At 59.9% G+C, this 21,732-nt stretch overlaps 4 protein-coding genes across 4 annotated transcripts; all 4 read right to left on the reverse strand.

The window, feature by feature from the left end:
- Window positions 1–3,225: 3,225 nt before the first annotated feature.
- On the reverse strand, window positions 3,226–4,266 carry GPR119 (G protein-coupled receptor 119). The gene has a single exon (XM_053956097.1). It carries the CDS (start codon window positions 4,264–4,266, stop codon window positions 3,226–3,228), a length of 1,041 nt encoding a protein of 346 aa, XP_053812072.1.
- Window positions 4,267–6,857: 2,591 nt separating this feature from the next.
- SLC25A14 (solute carrier family 25 member 14) lies at window positions 6,858–13,972 on the reverse strand. The gene is made up of 9 exons (XM_053956051.1): window positions 13,835–13,972; window positions 13,596–13,743; window positions 12,755–12,849; window positions 10,982–11,067; window positions 10,056–10,151; window positions 9,545–9,669; window positions 8,313–8,448; window positions 7,868–7,948; window positions 6,858–7,287 (listed from the first exon to the last, which is right to left on the reverse strand). The coding sequence occupies exons 1-9, from the start codon at window positions 13,896–13,898 to the stop codon at window positions 7,246–7,248; spliced, it is 873 nt and encodes a 290-aa protein (XP_053812026.1). The 5' UTR covers window positions 13,899–13,972; the 3' UTR covers window positions 6,858–7,245.
- A 314-nt stretch (window positions 13,973–14,286) lies between these two features.
- On the reverse strand, window positions 14,287–16,542 carry RBMX2 (RNA binding motif protein X-linked 2). The gene is made up of 6 exons (XM_053955344.1): window positions 16,504–16,542; window positions 16,307–16,422; window positions 16,182–16,233; window positions 15,983–16,112; window positions 15,702–15,882; window positions 14,287–15,152 (listed from the first exon to the last, which is right to left on the reverse strand). Exons 1-6 carry the CDS (start codon window positions 16,506–16,508, stop codon window positions 14,746–14,748), a joined length of 891 nt encoding a protein of 296 aa, XP_053811319.1. The 5' UTR covers window positions 16,509–16,542; the 3' UTR covers window positions 14,287–14,745.
- Window positions 16,543–16,784: 242 nt separating this feature from the next.
- On the reverse strand, window positions 16,785–21,710 carry RAB33A (RAB33A, member RAS oncogene family). Its single transcript, XM_053955345.1, has 2 exons — window positions 19,813–21,710; window positions 16,785–17,293 (listed from the first exon to the last, which is right to left on the reverse strand). Exons 1-2 carry the CDS (start codon window positions 20,035–20,037, stop codon window positions 16,835–16,837), a joined length of 684 nt encoding a protein of 227 aa, XP_053811320.1. The 5' UTR covers window positions 20,038–21,710; the 3' UTR covers window positions 16,785–16,834.
- Window positions 21,711–21,732: the final 22 nt, after the last annotated feature.

Below are 21,732 nucleotides of genomic sequence, written 5' to 3' on the forward strand. Positions count from 1 at the left end.
GGCCACACCCATCGGGACCGGGACCATCCCATCGGGACCGGCCACACCCATCGGGACCGGGACCATCCTACCGGGTCTGGCCACACCCCCGGGACCGGGACCATCCCACCGGGACCGGCAACAGCCCCCGGGACCGGACACACCCCCCCGGGACCATCCCCCCGGGACCGGACACACCCATCGGGACCGGGACCGTTCCACCGGACCTGGGACCATCCCATCGGGACCGGCCACACCCATCGGGACCGGGACCATCCCACCGGGTGTGGCCACACCCCCGGGACCGGGACCATCCCACCGGGACCGGCAACAGCCCCCGGGACCGGCCACACCCCCCCGGGACCGGAATTATCCCAACGGGGCTACCGACAACCCAGCCTGACCGAGACCAATCCCACCCGGACAGGGACCACCCCACCGGGATTGATAACATCCCACCGGGACCATCCCACCGAGGCCGGCCACACCCCCCCCGGGACCGGCCACACCGACCAGGACCATCCCACCGGGACCGGGAACATCCCAGCAGGAACAGCCCACCGGAAACACCTCACCGGGACAGGGCCGGCCCCGCGGCCGCAGCTCTGCTGCTGTCGCCCTCCTTTCCACCCCGGTTCTGTGCTCGCCCCCCGTGCCACTGCTGCTCCCTGGCCTGGGGCAGAGCCGCCCCCGGTGCCGCCCCGAGCCCCCGGTAGCGGAGCAGAAACCAGCCGGGCAAAGGGCGTTTATTCAGCGCAGGGCAGCAGTGGGGCAGCGCCCTCCATCCTTGCCAGTGTCGCAGTGGAGCAGGATGGCTCCATCCCGTTCCTCCATTGCCGCCCTGTGCACTAAGGTCCAGCCGCTCCCGCGAGCGGCGCTCGGTGCCGCGGTCACCGCAGGCTGGAGTGGGACAGCGGCAGGGGCTCTCTGGGATGAGGGATGGGAGCAGGCCTGGCCTCACAAGGAATGGCTGCCACTCCGGGTTACCCCAGCAGGAGCTGCAGATGCATCCCGGCATGGAGCCCCAGCTGTGCCAGCCCGTGAGCCCCCTCCAGCCCATGGCTTGCAGACGGAGGAGAGGGGTCAGTGCCACAGTGAGATGCCCAGAAAGGGACGCTCCACTGCAGGAGGAGTTCTGCCTCCAGCTGCACCTTGTCCCCCACCTGCACAGTGTCACAGAACCTCAGAATGGTTTGAATTAGAACTTAAAGCCCATCCCATTCCAACCCTCTGTCATTGGCGTCTTCCACTGTCCCAGGCTTCTCCAAGCCCCAACCTGGCCTGGGACACTTCCAGGGATCCAGGGGCAGCCACAGCTTCTCTGGGCACCCTGTGCCAGGGCCTCCCCACCCTCACTGAGAACAATTCCTTCTCAATACCCCATCCAAGCCTGCCCTCTGACAGCAGGAAGTCATTCCCCCTTGTCCCATCACTTCAGACTTATTCAAAGTTCACATTCTCCATCTCTATTTTAGGCTCCCTTCTAGTGCTGGAGGTTTAAAGCCACTGCAGCATGTTCATGGCACCGAGGAGGCTGCCTGAGCCCTGATCCCACTTGGACAGGGTTCCTGCACAGTCAGGGTTCCTGCACAGCCCTGATCCCACTTGGACAGGACTCCTGCCCAGCCAGGGTTCCTGCTCCTCACGCTGATTCAGACCTGCAGCCTGGCCAGTTCAGTGATGGACTCATGCAGCAGAGCTGGCAGTCAGAAAGCTCGGGAAGCAGCACAAGGCCCATGTCCAAAGTGTCCCTGTTCCTGCTGGGACCTGCTGCAGGAAGGCGTTGGAGGGAGGCAGAGGCTCAGCAAGGATGAGGATGATCAAAGCCACAGCTGGCAGAGCTCAGGCGTCAGCAAGAACAGGCAGCAAATCCCCGGTGTAGGGAGATGATGGGCTGAGCCCAGAGCTGCATCCACCCACCACATCCCCCTACAGCAGCCCCCAGAGCCAGCCTGCGCTGGGCAGCCTTCCCCCAGGTTCAGTCCATCCGGCACAGCCAGGAACGGTGTCTGCCACGTGGGACCTGGTCCCAGGCCTGTCCTTGGCCAAGGGGGATGCCACAGAGGGCCTCTTGTTTGGGGTCTTTTAAACACACTTTCATTTTTGCCTCTTTCTCTAGGATGGGGAAGACCTTAGCTTTGTGGTAAGTTCTGGAGGCAAGTGGATATGGCCCTGAGCCTTCGTCTCTGCTAGGAGGGCGAGGACAGAGGTGGGAACAGCTGCTGTTTCATGCTGAGCACCCTCATTTTCAGAGTAGGGTACTTTTTTAGCAAATAACCCTCTTCTAAGGGAAGTTTTCTTGCCATGTGGATGAAACAAAATGATTTTATGAGAAGCAATTAAGTATCGCTATAGCCTCTGGCAGGGGCAGCCATCTGGCCACTAGGGCAGAAGGGGGGGTTCCCATGGGCAGAGTGGGTGTGCAGGGACCCTTCCAGTCCCAAATCCTGGGTGGGACACAGTAGCTCTCCTTCGTGGGGATCTCTGAGGCAACCAATCCTCCCTCTCCTTGTTCAGCCAGTTACTCATTTACTCACTTTACAGCCTGGGTAAACAGTGACAGCAGTGCCCAGGCTGTCCCCCTGCGCTGGGGCTGCCCCCCTGCCCAGGGTTACACCACCCCCCCCCACAGGCATGGCCACTGCCGAGCCCTCTCTGTCCCCCATGCCCAAACCCACCCCCCCCTCACCTCTGCTACCCTGTGTGGGCACAGCCCAAAGCAGGAATGGCCCTGTGTAGAATTGAGAGGAGAGTTTGGGAAGGGAGGGGGAGCACCTGTGGTCCAGGAGAGCTCAGGGATGTTCACAGCCTGCCCAACCTCTGCTGCCAGGGCCAAGGGTATAGAGCCCTCCCTGTGCCCACACCTGCCCCAGGAACAGGGGTTTTGTTGCCCATGGAGCCAGTGCTGCAGACAGAAGGGAGGGCAGGGGGTGCACACCTGGCAGGGGAAGCAATGGGAGAAGGGTCTTTGCAGACTGAGTGGGACAGCTTGGTCCAGGAGACACGGGGTTGCTCCAGCAGAGGCTCTCTAGAGAATACCTGCAACCTGGGGTGCCTGGGGCTGGGGTGAAGCTGGCTGCGCTGGGGGCTGTGGGGCAGCGGGCAGGCTGGAATCCAGCCGTGTTGGTGTCTGGGGATTAACATCCAGACTGGTCCTACCCATCTGTGATCTCCTTCAGGCCCCAAGTTCATGGTCACAATGCAGGAGAGGAGCTGGCAAGCCAGAGACAGCCACTCCCTACCAAGTTAGTCCTGGAGCTCCAGGCAGGACACAGCAGGAGGAGCCTTGGTGCCCCTGCCAGGGAAACAGCGCCTGTTGCCCAGGTGGAGCAGGACCCTCCTCTTCACACCTGCAGCCAGCTGGGAGAGCTGGAGCTGCACGTCCCTCTGCCAGTAGGAGTAGAGCAGTGGGTTCAGGAGGGAGTTGCCCAGCCCCAGCAGCCAGAGGAAGTTCTCAATGACTTTGTAGGGGAAACAGTCAGGGCAGGCCATCTGCACGATGCTGGCGATGAAGAAGGGCAGCCAGGAGAGGGTGAAGCACCCGATGAGCATGGCCACCGTGCGCATGGCCTTCAGGTCACTGGTGGCACGGGATGGGGGACAGCCTCCCCCCAGCCCTGCCTGCTCCACCTCCTGGATGTGCCGCACGTGCACCGAGGCAATTTTCAGCATGTCACAGTAGAGGTAGAGGAAGAGGAAGAGTGCGGGGAAGAAGCCGAGGCAGAACATGGTGAGCATGTAGGAAGGCTGGAAGACTTTGAAGAAGGAGCATTTCCAATGGTTGGAGACCCTCTGGAAGCGCGGGATGAAGACCGGGAGGAAGCCGACGATGACAGCAAACAGCCAGAGCCCCACCAAGCACACCCTGACCCGTGGGCCTGTCACCAGCTGGAAATAGTGGAAAGGCTTCCGGATCGCCAGGTGCCTGTCACATGCAACCAGGATCAGGGACAGGATGGAGGCAGCACAAGAAGAGGTCACAAAAGCCATTCTCAGGATGCAAAAGTTCTGGGAAGGATGAAAGGGCTGGGAAAGCTCATCCATGGCCAGGCCCATAACTGTGAAGCCAACCATGGCATCCGCCAAGGCAAGATTGAGGACAAAACAGAGCCCCTTGGAGCCGCTCCTCCGGATGTGGCAGAGCAGGACAATGGCCACAGGCACATTGGCAGCGATGATGAGTGAGGCCAGCATGGCGAAGATGGCTCCCAGGGCCCAGCTGGCTGTGGCTGCCTCATGTGAGACCCACCACGGCAATAGTGCACCCCCAGCACGATTCTCAGCCATCACTCACCTGGGGCCTCTCAGCAGGAGCAACTTGGCAGCAGGCACAGACCCTCACTCTGCAGGGAGCAGCAGGAGCCTGGGGAGCAGCAGGAGCCTGGGGAGCAGGGGTGTCTCAGGGGGGAGAAGGAGCTGGGGGAGCAGGGGTGTCTCAGGGGGGAGCAGGAGCTGGGGGAGCAGGGGTGTCTCAGGGGGGAGAAGGAGCTGGGGGAGCAGGGGTGTCTCAGGGGGGAGCAGGAGCTGGGGGAGCAGGGGTGTCTCAGGGGGGAGAAGGAGCTGGGGGAGCAGGGGTGTCTCAGGGGGGAGAAGGAGCTGGGGGAGCAGGGGTGTCTCAGGGGGGAGCAGAGCTCTGCCAGCAGCTGCCGGCGGAAGGGACTGCTGGACTTGCTGCTGTGCCCGCGGAGGTCCCTCCCCTCCAGCCACGTTTCCAGACAACCCTGGAGCAGGGGGTGAGCAGGGAACACCTGGGCAGGAAGCTGCCATGGTGGCACATGGGGAGGTGGCTGTCCCCCCCAGGCACCAGGGACTGGAGCAAAGCAGTGCCTGCTGAGACACAGAGGCTGGGAATGGGGACAAGCACAGAGAGTTCCCCATGTCCAGCACAACTCGTGGGGCTCCTGGGGGTCACTGCCAGATCCAGGACAGCTTCTTGCTGCTGGGACCAAGGGAACACACTGACACCCTGCTGAAACAGCAGCCCTGAAGGTGACCTGGTTACAATGGGGAAAAGCACCAATGAGGGATGTGTGCTCAAACAGATGGAGAAACATCTGCCAGCCTGGGACAGCAGCATTCACAGCTAGGAACCTGCAGTGCCCTCAGCAAGCACAACAGGGAGCCCAGGGTATCCTTGGAGAGGCTGAAACCAGAGAATTGATGGAACCTGCAGGGCAAAAAACCACCACAACCTGCAGAGGGGCCTTGGATCCAGACAGAAGGCAGATATGGCCCTCCAAGAGCTGGTGTCCTCTGCCCACTCATGGATCCATGCAGAGAGGCCCCAAAGAGCCTCTCTCTGTCCTGGAGCTCCCCCTGCACAGCCCTTCAGATCCCCAGACTGGCTCCAGGCTCCATGACACGGGTCATATCCAAAGGGACACCTTGTCCATCATTGACTGACCTCACTCCTGCAGGAGTTTGATGGACTTTGCTGTGATACTTCCAGTGAAACCTAAGTGCTACTAACAGTAAAAAAGAATGTTTCTATGTATACACTTACTTTGCTAGTCATGATTGTTATTTATCTAATAGTAACTTGTAACAAAGAAATTCATGAAAGCAAAGTTTCTGCATCCTTGTGCTACTGAATCCCACAACACCCCTCACACCTCCCGGGGAGGATTGACCTTCACGGGGACTGACAGTGACAGCTCCAGCCCCTACACAAAGTGTCACAAGCCTCTCCTGCCTCATGAGCTGGAAAAATCCAAGCTGCCAGGAAAGAGGCAGGACTGAGCGTCTGTCTTTCAAACAGTAACTGGGGAGAGGCTGAGCTGGGATGGGGCGGGAGGGGCACTGCTGGAGGGCAGGAGCTCGGGAATGGGGGCGCTCGCTGCAGCTGCAGAGCCGGGAGGACCCTCCACAACACCCAGGCTCTGCACTGTGGGTGGCCACGGGAGGGTTCTGGTGGCCTTACACATCCTCTACTTCCATTTGTCCAGGGAGACATTTGGGGAGCCTTTGCCCTGATGCTGGAGAGAGTCCAAACCCTCAGAATGAGATCAAGGATGAGGGAGAAGTGGCAGGGCAGTGAGGAGCAAGTACAGGCTGGAGCCAGTGCCTCCCTCTCCTGCTTGACTGCCATTTTTAGCTTTCACGTATCAGGACATGTATTTCTACCTTAAACACCTGGGGAGGGCTGACTGGTTCCCATGGAGCCTTCCATGTTGGAGTTCCACCCTCTGGACCTTCCTGTGTGTGCAGGAGCAGGTTCCCACACGCTGCCTGGTATGGAGAGCCCTGCTCAGGCCTCATTTCAGCCCAAGCGCAGTGGAGTCACTTTCCCTTCCCCTGCAGCTTCTAGAGGCAGCTCTGACTTTGTAACACCAATTCCCTCCCATTTTTCCCAGCGGGATTTGGCTGAACACTCCTTGTGTGACTTCCACAGAAACTCAGCTCACAGCAGGCTCAGCCAAGACATGCTGTTGTGTCACCCAAAGCCACCCCACGAAGAGGAAAGGGAGCAGGGACATAAAAACCATTTGCTTCCATAGCCATAAACATTAAAAAATAACCAAAAATCAGAAGAGGATGACCAAAATATCCTGCTCAGCACCAGAACCACCATTTTCAAGTGCTGAGCTCACCTTTAAAGCACATTATGTGGCTTTACAGATTATTTAAACAAAAATACTGTAATAATAAGCAGGAATTTAAGAGATTGAGGCAAAACTGAGCTGAGAGGTCAACAGGGTCATTTTCTGACACTAACAAACTTGAGTTTAGAAACATCTCTACTGAAATGAATCCTACAGATTGTTTTTATATAAATATATGGAGAAAAAAGGGGTCTATAGCATGGTGAAAAACAGCTTCTGTGCTCTCCAAGGGCAGACACCCCTGCAGTGAATGAGCACAGACCCAAACTCAAGCCATCCAGTCAATAAATAATTTAATGAAGTTACAAGTTCTGCAAGAAACATGATGACAATGGCACCTTCACAGGCCCCAGCCTTGCCCCACGGGCACGGGAGGAGACCCACACCTGCCAGCCACGAGCCACAGTGCCCCAAAGGCCACTGGAATGCACAGATCTTCACAGAAGATATTCCTGCAGGCTCAGGCACGCAGACACCTCCGGGTGGGAAACGTGTGGCTCCTGCCTGTGCCAGGCAGCTCCTGCTCCAGGGACCATGCATGTGGGGAGAGCCCAGCCCACAGGGACCAAACAGCACAACATGGGGACAGTGCGATGAAGAGGGAGGCGGCAGCACAGCTCTGCTGCCAGCCCCGAGGATGATTCTGGGGAGATGAAGGCAGCTCTCAGAAGGGGAGGCGCTTCAACTGCTCGTATGTGATAAAAAACTGAAGGGAGTGTCAAGGAATTGGGACAGATGAGAGGCAGCTGCCTGGCAGGGTGGGCAGAGCATTCAGCTGGGCTGGACACCCATCCAGGGAGCTCCTTAAACCCACCCATGGAACTCCCTGTCCAGGCAGCACAACCTGACCTGCCCAGGTAGAACAGAGCTGGGGCAAGAGCAGGGAGATGGACCCAGAGCAAAGCCAGCCTTGCCCAGACCACTGGGAGAGGAAAGTGGCTCCAAGCCCAGCCTGGGAGCTCTGTACAGTGAACTCCCCACCCAGTTTCAGCAGGCAGAATGGTCTGGCTCAGCACACAGCAGTGCTGGTCCTGCACAGTCAGCACCTGCCTCAGCAGCAGAATGTTCCCCACAATTCCCTCCCAAAGAGGAGCTCATCCAGCAATCTCCTGCAGCCCAGGCCACGCAAGGTCTCAGCCAAGCCCTCAGAGGCTCTGCAGGAACCATCAGCAGTGCCCATTGGGGTCCCCAGTGCACCCCAGGGGGGTGTCAGCCCTGCCCTGCCCTTCCCACAGGGTTCTCCCCTCATCCCACTCCACCACCTCCCAGCAGCACAGGGAGGATACGATGATGTTCCAGGGACCTAGACGAAGCCAGTTGGGCCAGAAGCCTTTGTAGAGTGCAAAGAAGCCCTCGCTCTTCCATGTCTGGGAGGAGAGACAAATGGATGAGGAGACACACCAGGCCCATGCCCTGCCCACATCCCTCCCCAGTGCCACGTGTGCCCCGCTGGCCCTGCCCAGCTGCTGCTGGGAGCAGACAGGCCCGTGCCAGTGTGTGAAGCATCACTTACAGTCTCTGAACCCAGCTAACTGCATCATAGCCTGAATTTTATCCCAGGAGGCTGGGAGGATGCTCAGGCTGACAGTGGCCTCAGGGAAGTGACTCTGGGCCCTCTCCCGCCTCGCTGATGACACATTCTGTCACCGTAGGATCTCACTGCCCCCATCAGCATGGTGCTGAGACCTGGCCAGCCTCCCAGGACAGGGATGTGCCCACCTGTCCCCTCACCTTGACGAGGCCATCCAGAGTGCCCTTGTAGAGCTCAGTGCTGCCCACGATGGCGCGCTGGTTCATCATCCGCGTCCGCACCACGTCCACGGGGTTGGAGGCGATGGCCCCCGCCAGCCCGCACGTGAAGCTGGAACTGTACACACCAAATCAGAGCAGGGACAGCCCCGGACACAGCCACCCCCGTTCAGACAGGCACAAAATACCTTCCACTGGACTTCAGCAAAGGCATTTAGCAATGAACGTGAGCTGCACTACTTGCTCCTACCTGGAAAAGGGGCAGCGGCAGGGCTGCCACAGGACCCTGTGGAGCTCAGGGGAAGGAAATGCTCAGCTCAGCTAACCCAGACACTCACCTGAGCCCACAGCTGGTTCCACAGGGCACTGGCAGCCCTGCAAGGGTCCCAGGTGCTGCCCAGGTGACACAGACCTGAAGGCACCCCTTGGAAGTGCACATCCTTCCCACCAGAGCTTCCTTTAGGAAGGAGGGAAGAAAAGCAAAGACACCAGAAAGGACCACAGAGCTGCCAGTTTCTCCCTCCATGGAGGGTCTAGTGCTCCTCACCTTCACCCCAGCACGCACAGCCAATGGAAGCACTGCAGCACCTGCAGCTGAGGAATGGAGGTGAAAAAGGATTCCCGTGTTCTCTGACAGCCCTGCCCAGAGCAGGCTGACTGCAACACTGACTGACTGCTCTGGGTCCTGCCAGCTTTGTGCCTTCTCCTCTCTCAAGGCTCTTCCAGCAAGGGCTGCAAGATGACAGGGTCTGGACAGGTGAGGACTAGGGACTGGAGCAGCTTTTGAGGGATTGTTACACGTAGCCACACACATGGCTCATACCAGGGTGCAGATGTGGGGCAAGAGCATTTCTGTCATCAGCCAGCTGAAACCAAGCTGGAATTTCATGTCACCGAAGGATTTCTGCCAGGTCCTTCTCCAAGGAGGTCTCTGGGATGTGGGAATGGATTAGTGGTGGCCTTGGCAGTGCTGGGAGAATGGCTGGACTCCACGGTCTTGGAGGTCTTATCCAACCTTAATGATTCCATACCTCTGAGCTGTTCCAGCTGACAGGGCAGATCCTCTGGAAGCACTAACCCTGCTCCAGATCCTCTGGAAGCACTAACCCTGCTCCCTGCAGCTCCAGAGCACTCGCTCCATGAATGGTCTCTCCCCAGTCCCACCTGGCTCCTCTGCCCCACACACCCCCCCCAAGCCTGCAGCAGATACTCACATGAAGTGGGCAAAGATGGTGTCCCCCATGAGGCCTGACAGGATCAGATGCTTCTTGGTGATGTCGTAGACTGGCAGCTCCACCCCCACCACGATGGCCGCTCGCTGGGCCGTGGGAACAACACCCTGTGCAGCAGGGACACTGTCACCAACCACAGCCACATCCCCCACAGGGCCCTCTCCTGACAACCTCCCCTGTACCCTCCCTGCAAGCACACCAACTGCTTCCCAGCTTTGCTTCAAAACCAAGGAGGATGTCTCCACCCTGGCAGCGTTAATCCAGCTGGATTAACACCACACGGCTTCCCTGCTCCCAGCACCAGCACAAAGGAACTAAGCTGTCACCCCCTCACCTTCTGCACCAATTTCAAAACCAGAAAAGATTCTGCCCCACAAGAGCAGCAGGAGGGGCTCCAAGGGCTCCTTGCTACAGAACAGCAGGAGAGCACCTGCTTCCCTAAGATTTTTCTTAGTTCTACTGCTGGTGGGGGATTCTAGGAGCTGGTGCTCACCCTCCAGAGGCCACGGGTACCTTCCTGCTGGTAGATGTCAATGAAGCTGCCAATCATCCCGCCCTGGAACAAGCTGCCCTGAGCCTGCATTCGGATCTGAAAGAAAAGGAAGAGTCAGCAGGAAGAGTCAACACCTGCCCTGACACCAGCACTTGTCTACAGGGTGAGGACAACAGGGACAGCAGCTCCACGGAACTCCTGGGAGAAGGAACAGAGCAGCTCAGAGCACACACTGTTCTCCACATCCCTCCCTGAAAACCACACAGACAAGGACGGCAGCAGGCAGATGGCAGGGGCAGCAGCAGGGTGGGGGCACTGGAACATGAGGAACAAGGCCTTCCCCCTGAAAGCAGTCCCAGAAGGGGGATCTACACCAGGAGAAGAATGGGGAAGTTCTCCAGGCTCTCTCTGCCCAGAGCAGGGCTACCCTGAGCCCAGGGCATTAGGCAGTCCCCACTGGGCTCTGCTCACTCCATGTAACAGGCAGGCCCTTGGGGCAGTGCCAGCACCGTGACCAAGGGGGCAGGAGCAGCTGGCTGCCACCTGCTCACCTGGCCCAGGTCAGGTAACACAGCTCCCACCCCTCACCAGGACAAATGTCATCCTTGTTGCCCAGAGATGCTGTGGCTGCTCCATCCCTGGAAGTGTTCCAGGCCAAACTGGACAGGGTTTGGAGCAACCTGGTCTAGTGGGAGGTGTCCTTGCCCATGGCAGGAGGTGGAAGGAGATGGTTTTTCATGTCCGTCCCAACCCAAACCGTTCCAGGATTCTGTGATCTTTAAGAGCTGTGTTTTTAAATATCTATTAATGACCCTGGGCTTTGGTCTCCATTCATTAAAAAAACCCAAACAAGCAGAACTGGTGGCTCAGGGAGCACTGAGCTGCTCCTCCCACAGGTCCCACAGCCAGGCAGGAGCAGACCTTACCTTCAGCACGTCTGTGGGATTGGCCAGCGCAGAGGAGATGACCCCCGAGACCACCCCACAGATCACATTGATGAGCAGCGTTTCATCTGCAAGCAAGGAAAGAAGGTCAGACCCTCACAGGAGGGGGCACAGTAGGAGGGAACAAGGGCTGGGTAGCTCAGCTCTCAAATCACACGGTGAAGCTGCAGGAGCAGGGCCTGGGTAGGTGCCACAGCCCGTGACAGGTCTGTCCCCACACCTGTCAGGGACAGAAGGTGGCAGTTGAAATATCAGCAATGCACTCTCAAAGGGTCTGACTGATGAGAAGGAAAATCCTGGGACATATAAAAATTGTGAACAATTATCTGAGATTTCTCATTGCAGGGATGAGCCAGGACAGAGACAGAGAGAGAGGGACAACCCAGCGTTTCCCCAGGCCCCCGGATTTGCCTACACATAGCCACTTGGAGTCAGCTGAGGACTGAGAACAGGCAGGGAATTAGATGTGATTAGTGCCAGGGAATAACCCCAGATTCCAGGCCTGGTGTTAGGATGATGGTTACATTGGGAAAACACACAGGCCTTTGCTGGTACTGACCACGACACTTCCCAGAGGACACCAGGCCACTGGCTGCCCCAGGCCTGTAGGGAGACAAACATTCAGGCATGGAGCTCACAGCTGGAAAGGCTGGAACAGCGAGGGGGGCATGGGGGCCATGTACACAGGCAGAACCAGGCAAGGAGATGTTGGAGAGGCCTTACTGAAGCAGGACAGCAGCCCTGAAAGGACCTCTAGAGTCACAGAACCTCCTGAGATGGAAGGGTTCCACAAGGATCAGTCAGTCCAACTCCTGACCCTGCACAGACCCCCCCCAGCAATCCCATCCTGTGCCTGGGAGTGCTGTCCAAACATTCCTGGAGCTCTGGCAGCCTTGAGGCCGGGACCATACCCAGGGAGCCTGGGCAGTGCCCAGCACCCTCTTGGGGAAAAAACCTTCTCCTGATACCAACCTAAACCTCCCTTGACACAGCTTCCTATCATTAGTGTGCTGCATTTCACCTGCCCATCCCGCTTCCCCAGGCTGGAATGGCATTACAACATTCCCTCATATCACAGCAGGGATGGAAATCTCACCTGCAGATCTCGGTGCTCCCTCAGGGAACATCCACCAGACTCTTGCTGCTCCACTCCCCAGGCAGGAGCTGCAGAGGGCACTGATGGAACCTCACCTTTACAGTCAGGGCCAAAGTTAGAGCTGGACTGCACAATTCCTATCCAGAACGTGCCTGTCTGTGCCAGGGGAGACTCAGCTTGGACATTAGGAGGAAGTTCTTCATGGAAGGGATGGTCAGGCATTGGAAGGAGCTGCCCAGGGAGGTCTGGAGTCCCCATCCCTGGAGGTGTCCAAGGAAGGACTGGGTGTAGCACTCAGTGCTCTGGGCTGGGGACAAGGTGGGGATAGGACACAGGTTGGACTTGGTGATCTTGGAGATCTTTTCCAACCTAAAGGATTCTGTGATTCTCCTATGATTCCGTGAAAGGAAGGAACCTGGCTGGAAGGAGGTATTTGGTTAGGGACCACAGGCAGTGCAGAGCACAGTGAGGTTCCCATCGGGATTGAACCTAATCCTTGCTCTCACTGGCAAACAAAACCGCAGCACCCAGTAATGGAGTTCCATTCCTGTGGGAATCTTGGGGTGGGAAGGACAGAGCAAGGAATAAGCAGAACACACAGCCCAGAGTGTGAGGGGGGGAGCTGGGAGGTGCCTGTGCTGCCCTTCCCCAGCACCGACCTTCCATGCGATCGACGAAGAGCCGCTTCAGGCTCTGGTAGATCCCGATCTTGATGGTGCCGTAGGACGCTTGTCTCAGCAGTGCCGGGGCGATCCTGAGGGGGAATGGACCCTGAGCATCCCTGCGGGCCAGCCCAGGCCACTCCCCACCCGCCCTCAAACTGCCGGGGCTAGGCACAACCCCGCTGGGGCTCTGAGAAATGCAGCTCTGCCCGGGTTATTCGGGATTGCCCCACGCACCCTACGGCCAGCGGATGGCACCCACGCAGCCCTGGCCTTGCTCCTCGCCTCGGGAACACCGGGAGGCTCCACTCAGGGGGACAAGGCAGGGAGGGATCCAGGGGGTCACAGGAGCGTACAGGAAATGGGGGCCCGGGACGGGCAGGGAGCACAGGGATGCCGTGACAGAAGGTGGAAGAGGGGACCCGGGCTGGGGAGAGGGGGTACCGGGACAGAGGCAGGGCAGGGCCGGGGTGGGCAGAGTGAAGGAAGCCGGGATGGGTGGGGGAGACCCGGGGAAGGCAGGGGGAGATGCCGGGATGCAGGAGAGGTCCCGGGGTGGGCGGAGGGAGATGCCGGGATGGAGGGGCGAACATGGCAGACGGGGCGAGGCTGCGGCCGAAGAGGGAGCCCAGCACAGGCGGTGGGAGCGCCTGAGCCAGAGGGGAAGGATCCGGGGCAGGCACCGGGGAGGCCCGGGTGGCTGCAAGGAGGAGCCGGGCAGGGAGGAGGACCCGTGGCAGATGCGTGGGTGTCCCAGTACGGACGGATGGGGACCCGGGGGAAGCGGGGCCCGCTGCCGATGGGCCCTGGCCCCGAGAGGCCCGGTCCCGGTGCTCACCCCGAGTACAGGGCCCGTCCGCCCTCCTCGCGGCAGATGCGGAAGAGCGCGTGGAACATGCCCCGGTACCGCACCTCGCGGAACCGCGCGTCGGTGCTCTGCCCCTGCACCTGCAGCCGCGTCTTGGTGAGGTCCACGGGGAACGTGCCTGCGGGGACAGCGGGGACAGTGGCCTCAGCGCCCGCCGGTACATGTACCGGTCCCGCCCGTCCAGGTCCCGCCCGGCCCCTGCGCCTCACCGAACTCGGCCACGATGGAGGCGAGCCCGCCATACACGAAGGGTTTCCAGTTGAGCGCGGACATCGCATGGCGGGCGGACACCGCCGCGCACGCCGCCGCCACCGGGCCGGGACCGGAACCGGAACCGGGCTCTGCACCGCCGCGCCGCGCGTGCCCCCTGCCGGCCCCGGCCGCACCGCGCCGGTGGAAGCTGCAGGGCCCGCCTCCACCCCAGCCCCGGCGCAACCCCCTCGGCTGTCTCTGGGAACGGTCCCGGCTGCTCCGTGGAGGAAATTCCCCCTTGCGCCTAGAACCGGCACGGACCCGCACTGGAGGGATTACTCCTTATAGGAACCAAACCCAGCTAAAGCTCTTCCCTTCTCCACCCTGCGAATCCCACACTCCAGCACTCCCGGTTTTCCAGCCAAAATAAGCCTAAAATCAGCGTAAGAAAAACAGACAGGAACACTGCTCCCGGGACCAGCTTCTCCCTAACAGGAACTTTTATTAAGAAACCTTTAAACAAATCCATGATAAATCACCCCAACACAGCGGTGTATCCCTGGGGGATACATCATGGAATTCCAGATGATGCTGGGTGGGCACAGGGCCCAAACCTGGCCCACGAGGCCAGACAAGACACCCAGCAGCCTCTGCCCCCAGTGCAAGAGGGGGACACTGCCCCAAGGGATTTAGGGAAGGGGAGCATCCTGCTGCTGCTTCCAGCCTTCACCACTTGACATCCTCCCCAGTCAAAGGACAAACCCCTCTCCCAGCCAGCAGCACAGGCAGCGTGGAGAGCCCTGGCCCAGGGTGGGATGAGAGGCAAGGGGAAGCTCCGAGGTGAAAGGTCCAGCCATAGCATCCCAGGAGCTTGGAGCAGGTTTGGGCAGGCTCAGAGCCCCCCTCACCCCAAATGCTCACCGAGGGCTCAGTGGCGGCCGGAGTCTCTGCCAGAGCCCCGCTCCCTGTGCCTGGAATGGGGCTCTCGAGATCTGCCTCCCCTGGGGGACGCATCTTGCCGGCTGCTGTGCCTGTCACCCCTCCTGCCAGCCTCCTCCTTCCTCTCCCACTCCTCCCAGGAGCCGCTCTGGCCCCTCTGCTCGCGGCAGTTCTTGTCCCCACTGCTGTCCGAGTGCCGCTGGTGCCGCCGCTGCTCCTCATCATGCTGCGTCCTGCTCCCAGTGCTCCTGTTGGCGCTCCCGCCAGCGTAGCGCTCATACCCAGGGTCCTCCTTCTCCTTCTTGATCTTGATCCTGGGATGGGGCTCCTCTGTGCTCACCTGCTTCCCAGCCTGTGGGCTCGACTTTGACCGTTCTGCTCTGCTCCGCTGCTTCTCTGGAATTAGGGTTCACATTTCGGGATGGACCAAACTCCAGGAGCACCTTGCTCCCCATAGCTCCCCTGCCACCATCCCAACTCCTCTTCCACTACAAATTTTCCCCCTCCACCTAATTTCTCAGCCTACTTCCACCTCAGGGAGATCCCAGTCCACTTCTAATCACAACTTTTTCTCCTCCAGCTGCAGCCACCCCACTTCTTTCTTCAACATACACATCATGTTCTTCCCAGCAAAGCTGGGCATTTCCACACCACTTGGAATGCTGAGAACTTCTTCCAACTTCCCTTTCATTCCCTTTCCTCAGTAATACTGTGATCCGCTTTGTGGAAATTACCTCTCCAGACCTGAGGACTCTTCCCTCATGGCTCTTCTTCTTCTCCCTCATTTTTGAGCATCTCCTCAGCACTCTGTAGCAACACCTTATTCCCACCCTGATTTTGTGCCCATTTTTGTTCCTCCAACCTTCCCTCCACGCAGACTCCAGCCCCCAAACCCTACCATGGGCATGCCCACCTGGGATCCAGCCTGCCAGGAACACTCCTCACCTTTCTGCTTTTTCACAGGCACCTCCTCATCCTCCGACAGGGAGTCGGACGAGGTGTGAGGCGGCGTTTTCACCCCGCAGCCCTTGGCATGGAGGGCTCTAGTCACATCATCCCAGTCCTCAGACTCCTTGGGGGGCCGGTAGTTGGCCACGTGGTCCACACGGATGGTGCGTCCCTTGATCTGCGGGGCCGGGCTGTCACCGCCAGCTCCCGGCCCCCAGGGCCGCTGCCGACCCGAGGGAGCGCTCAGGGAGCCACGGCAGCACCTGAGCTCCACTCACCTTGATGCCATTGAAGTTATCCACAGCCAGGATGGTGCTTCTCTGGTCCTCATAGCACAGGAAACAGAAGCCCTTGGACTTCCCGGTCTTCTTGTCCCGCACGAGGTTGATGTTGACGACCTCGCCGTACCTGTGACCACACGCACCGTCAGCACCGCGGCAGCGCCCGCGGCGGCGGGGCCGGGGCCGAGGTACTTACTGCGAGAACACGCAGATGACATCACCCTCCGTCAGCGCGTAGTGCAGCCCGCCTGCGGGGAGAGGGGAGGGAAGGAACGGGTCAACAGCACCAGCACCGGCCTCCGCCCCTAGCCCGCTCCGTACCCACAAAGATCCAAGCGCTGTCCTTGTACTCCGCGTGCCACGACACCGCCTCCTGCACGCCCAGCTCCGCCTCCCGCACGTTCAGCTCATTGATCAGCTTCACCTTCGTCAGGGGGCTGCGGGCGAGGTACCATGAGCACCGGCACCGGCGGAACAGGACCGAGCCCGACCTTCGCCCCCACACCCCTCACACCTACTTCATGGCGGCGGCAGCGCGCACTGCGCCTGCGCGCGGCACCGCCCCGCCCCGAGCCGAGGCGGACGTAGCCGATAGCAGCCGAGTCGACCGATTGTAACCGAGTGTGGCCGAGTCGGCCGATTGTAACCGAGTCAGGGCAATAATTACCGAGGTAGCCCGAGCACGGCCGAACAGGGCCGATTGTAGCCGAATCGGACCGATTGTAGCCGAGCACTACAGGCCGAACCGGCCGATTGTGGCCGAGCCGAGCCGATCACAGACGATAACGCAAAGCAAGAGTCGGAGCGCAGGGGGCTCAGAGCCTTTATTGGGGTCCGGGCGGGTCCCGCTCAGCACGGGCAGGAGCCTTTCCCGCTGGCCTCGTCCAGCCGCCGGGGGTGCGGCTGGGGCTGCGCCGGCCAGCCCTCCGTGTCCCGGCAGGGCAGCGAGCGCTGCACCTTCAGCCGGCACACCAGGCACATGAAAATGGCGTCCACGTTCTGGCTTTCCTGTGGGTCCTTGGCCGAGGTCTCAAACAAAAGCATGTTGTGAGCGTCGGCGAACTTGAGGGCCAGGCTGGATGGCACCTGGATGAGGTCTTTCAAGTCACACTTGTTCCCCACGAGCACCCTGGGGACGAGTGGGGGCACCGCGTGCCCGTTGCACTCCTCGATCCACGTCTTGAGGTTGGTGAAGGAGCTCATCTTGGTCACGTCGTACACGAAGACCACGGCATGCACGTTGCGGTAGTAGTGCTCCACCATGCTCTTCCGAAACCTCTCCTGGCCAGCTGTGTCCCACACTTGCACCTGGGAACCGAAGCAGACAAGAAAAGATGCCACAGGAGTGTGGAGCATGGCCCTGGCAAGGCCTTGGGGAGGGGGTTGCAGGAGGGCTCCCTGCTCTCTGGGTTTCAGAGAGTCCCAGCATGGTTTGGACTGCAAAGGAACTTAAAGATCATACAGTCTAACCCCCTGCCATGGGAAGGGATACCTTCCACTGTCCCAGGTTGCTCCAAGACCTCTCCAACCTGGCCTTGGACACTTCCAGGGATCCAGGGGCAGCCACAGCTGCTCTGGGTAACCTGTGCCAGGGCCTCCCCATCCTCACAGCCAAGAATTTCTTCCCAATATCCAATCTAAACCTGGCCTCCTTCAGTTTAAGGCCATTGTCCTGTCCCTCCATCCCTTGTCCCAAGTCCCTCTCCGGCTCTCTTGGAGCCCTTTCAGGCACTGGAAGGGGATCTAAAGCTCATCTTCTCCAGGCTGAACAACCCCTGCTCTCCCAGCCTGACTTCAGAGGAGCTGCAGCCCTCAGACCATCTTTGCATCCTCCTCTGGACTCATTCCAACAGATCCATGTCTATTCATGCACCAAATCCTACGCCATGAATGAGAACGCTGACGATTTCACAGAGGAAAAGAGAAAATGAGGCGGGGGAGCCACCCTTTATGTAGGAGCACAGTGGGAGGGCCAGGAGCTCTGTGGGGATGGATGAGGAGCCAACAGAGCTCATGGGGGAGGATTAAAGAACCAAACATCACAGATGGCATTGTAGGGGGTCTTGGCTATAGACCACCTGGCCAGGAAGAGCAAGCAGATGAGGTGCTCTGTGGACAGTGAGCAGCAGCCTTGTGTTTGCAGCCCCTGGTTCTCACAGAGAACTTCAGCCACCCCAATATCTCATGGAAGGACAGCACAGCAGAGCACAGGCAATCCAGAACATTCCAGGACACCATCGATGACAACTTCCTGACCCAAGTGACAGAGATGCAAGGAGGTCTCTGGGCTGGATGAGCAGACAGTGAGGTGGATTGGGAACTGGCTGAATGTTGTCTGCTCCTAGACGGTGCTGCTCAGTGACACCAAGTCTGGCTGAACACCGGTAGCTAGCAGAGTGCCCCACGGGTCACTCTGGGTTCTCCTGGTAATGTTTTGTAGCCTGGAAGTGGCAATTTCCAAGTTAATCCAAATTGCCCTGTACCCATGGAGACAGTAACTGCCTCGGAGTCTTTCCAATTGAAAAATGCTGGCAAAGCAGAGCCAGTCTCTCCCAGGCAGAGCAAGAGAAGGAGGGTCCTTGTCCCACCTCTCACCTCCTCTCTAGGATACATATCCCAGGAAAAGGCTGGTTTGCTGCACTACCTCCCACTCCTGCCCATTGAAGCTCAAATAATTTCCAAAGGTAGAAAACCTGGCAACATTTTCCGGATAGTGGCAGCAAACAGGCTCCATGCCAGCCTGCACCACAGCTCACACTGGCACGGCTCCGTGGGGCTGCACAGAGCCAGGGAGGGCAGGGAGAATGAGCACCTCTAAAGGAGAGAGGGAAAAACATTCATGGACAGCCTAGGAGCACAGCTAAAGCTCTCACCCACCAACACAAGGTCGGGTTTCATTGTGAGTTCAACTTTCAATCAGCCATCTGTCAGTACAGCAGCGATGTTTGTTCTTCCAGCACCAGCCTCAGGGGCTGTGGGTGCTGATCCCCACAGCTGGGCAGGCCAAGCTCCACCACAAACTCTGCTCCTGGGTGGTTTCCTACTAGTGGCAGATTTGCTCTGACACACCAGCCAGAGCTCTTCAGGTCTGAACTGATCATTCTTTACAGGTGTCACACCAGCCTTCCTAAGAAAATGCATCCCGCTGCAATCGCAGCTCCAGGTGCAGCTGGGAGCAGGTTCCTGCACTGCTGCTGCCACCACCGAGCCCGCTGCCGCTGACCCATGTGAGCTCTCAGCCTTACACTGTGGCTGCTGCCAGCCCATCGTTCTCTGCCCCCCAGGCCCCCTGGCTGTGGTACAGAGTCATGTCCCCCATCCCACCGCAGCTCTACCCCTCCACTGGTCCAGTGTCCGGAGCTGGAGCCACCCCAATGCTGCGAGGATCCAGCTGTGCCCATTGCAAGGGTGGCGGTGACTCACCCTGAGCCATCACTTCTGATCTCTGCATGCTCAAGCCAACCCCAGAAATAGTGACAAGGCAGCAGGGACTGGTCCAGGGCCATCTCTGCAACACAGGGATGAGAATTCTTCCCTGGCCCTGCTCCCTCCCTCCAACTGGGATGAAAGGAAAAGCCCCCAGGAGTGGTTTGGCAAGAGGCAGGGAAGGGGACCGGCTGCCATCGCTGCTGGGGCTGCTGCCGGCCAGATCGGGGCTAGTGCGGGGCCCACCGGGGACAGAGCGGGGCCCACTGGAACCGGTGTGGAACCCACAGAGGGCGGAGCGAGGCCCACCAGGGGCCACCGCACGGTGTGGGACCCACCGGGGGCTTAGCGGGTCCCTCCGGGGCCGGTGTCAGCCAGCCTGGAGCCGGTGCGGGGCCCACCTTGATGCGCTCCCCCTCGATCTCCACCGTCTTCTCGCGGAAGTCCACGCCGATGGTGGCCTCGGTCTTGCCGGGGAAGGTGCCCCCGCAGAAGCGGAAGGTCAGGCACGTCTTGCCCACGTTGGAGTCTCCGATCACGATGATTTTGAAGATGCGGGTCTGCACGTAGGGCTCCAGCGCGGGGTCGGGGCCCGGCGGTCGCCCTCCGCCGCCGCCCGCCGCCATCCCTCACGCACCGCTGCCGCCTCACCGGCTCATAGGGGCGCGTCGCCCCGCGGACCGGCTACGGCACTGCACGGCACCGGGTCCGCCCCGCGGACGGGCACCGGCACAGCTCTGGATAGCGGCACCGGCACCGCTCGTCTCCGCCCCACACCCCGGCTACGGCACAGCTCGTCCCCGCCCCGAGGACCGGCACCGGCACGACACGGCTCCACCCCACGCACCGGCACCGGCGCAGCCCCGCGTAGCGGCACCGGCACAGCCCCCACACACCGGCTACGGCACTGCACGTTCCCGCCCCGCGTACCGGCACCGGTACAGTCCCACGTTCCGGGACCGGCACCACACGGTTCCGCCCCACGCACCGGCTACGGTACGGCCCGTCCCCGCCCCGCGTAGCGGCACCGGCACCGCGCGGCTCCGCCCTACGCTCCCAGCTCTGGCACCGGCACTGACCCGGCTCAGAGCTCCGACCCCGGGCCAGCCCTGCGCCGAGCCACACACCGGGGACCAAGTGCCTTCAGCCCGGGCCGGCGCGGGCATTCCCAGCGGAACGGCAGGGACCGGCAGGGCTGCGGGCAGCGGGCCTGGCCCCTCCCGGGAGGGAGCAAGAGACCCAGGGGCACAGCGAAGCGGGAGCAGACACCGGGGGACACCAGGGGACACCAACACCCACATGTTCCCAGTGCCAAGAGGTGCCAGTGGGATCACAACCGCCGGTGCCAGAATGACCCTCTCCATGTCCAGCTGGGCAGCCACAGCGCCCGTGTGCCAGCATCAGAGAGACTGGGAAGGGGATGTGTCCCTCCTGCCCCAAGAAACAGGGCAGTGGGGTGCCAGCACCCACGGCACGAGGGCACGGGGGCTGCAGCAGGAAGGACGCACACAAGGATTGCAGAAGTGAGGGGAGCAGGTGACAATCTGCAGGAGGAGAGGAGAGCCATGGCAGGAGGGGATGAGGGGACTCAGGTCAGCTGGACTGGGACAACATCAGGCAGTGGCACAGCAACAGTGGCACGGGGACCGATGGGAACATGGGGCAGAACCCCAGGGGCTGCAGTGCTCCTGCTCACACAGCCCGAGTGATCCCAAAAGAACCCAAAGTCCCAAAATAGGCCTCTGGAAGATGACTCCTCCAGTGCCAGCACTGATGGGACCTGCAGAAGCCAGAGGCTGGGAAGGATTTACCAGAGATCCCCAGTTGCACCACCACCCCAGAGTGTCAGTGCTCATCTGCTTTCAGCAGCATGGACATGAAACAGAGTGCACTAAGCCTCGCAACAGGTGGAAAAGCCTCAGAAAGCTGAGTCTCATGAAACACATCCCCTTCTTTCCCATTCTGGTCACATCTGCAGGTCCTCCACTGCTGAATGAGACACACTGTCCCACTATGGCACTGTCCTCCCCTAGGAATAAAGAGCAACCACACAGGACTGTCCCCACTGAGGCTCACTCAGACTAGTTTTGGCCCACAAAGGGAGCTCAATTGAGAGACCCAATGGGCCCACAGAACCATTTCTGACCACCCCCAGCTACTTCTGACCTGGCCAAAAACCTGTGGACCAAAAGTGAGATGAGGGCATTGCAGAGCAACTGTTCATCCATCTCCCTGTGCAAGGACACAACAGTAAGGAGACCCAGGACCAAGCCCGTCTCTCTTCAGGGCTTGCTTCATCCTCCCTGCTCAGGCTGGCTTCC

The sequence above is a fragment of the Vidua chalybeata genome, chromosome 14 (assembly GCF_026979565.1).
Source record: "Vidua chalybeata isolate OUT-0048 chromosome 14, bVidCha1 merged haplotype, whole genome shotgun sequence".
In the NCBI taxonomy this organism is placed as follows: domain Eukaryota; kingdom Metazoa; phylum Chordata; class Aves; order Passeriformes; family Viduidae; genus Vidua; species Vidua chalybeata.

Coding starts and splice junctions, on each gene's coding strand:
- GPR119 (XM_053956097.1), bottom strand. CDS start 4,266: ATGGCTGAGAATCGTGCTGGGGGTGCACTATTGCCGTGGTGGGTCTCA.
- SLC25A14 (XM_053956051.1), bottom strand. CDS start 13,898: ATGTCCGCGCTCAACTGGAAACCCTTCGTGTATGGCGGGCTCGCCTCC. Junction 9,670..10,055: donor GTACCCGTGGCCTCTGGAGG/GTGAGCACCAGC, acceptor CCTGCTGCACAG/GGTGTTGTTCCCACGGCCCA. Junction 7,288..7,867: donor TAGGTCCCTGGAACATCATC/GTATCCTCCCTG, acceptor CACTCCCTTCAG/TTTTTTATCACATACGAGCA.
- RBMX2 (XM_053955344.1), bottom strand. Junction 16,234..16,306: donor CAGCGCTTGGATCTTTGTGG/GTACGGAGCGGG, acceptor CTCTCCCCGCAG/GCGGGCTGCACTACGCGCTG. Junction 15,153..15,701: donor GCCTGTGAAAAAGCAGAAAG/GTGAGGAGTGTT, acceptor CCCTAATTCCAG/AGAAGCAGCGGAGCAGAGCA.
- RAB33A (XM_053955345.1), bottom strand. CDS start 20,037: ATGGCGGCGGGCGGCGGCGGAGGGCGACCGCCGGGCCCCGACCCCGCG. Junction 17,294..19,812: donor TCGAGGGGGAGCGCATCAAG/GTGGGCCCCGCA, acceptor TTCGGTTCCCAG/GTGCAAGTGTGGGACACAGC.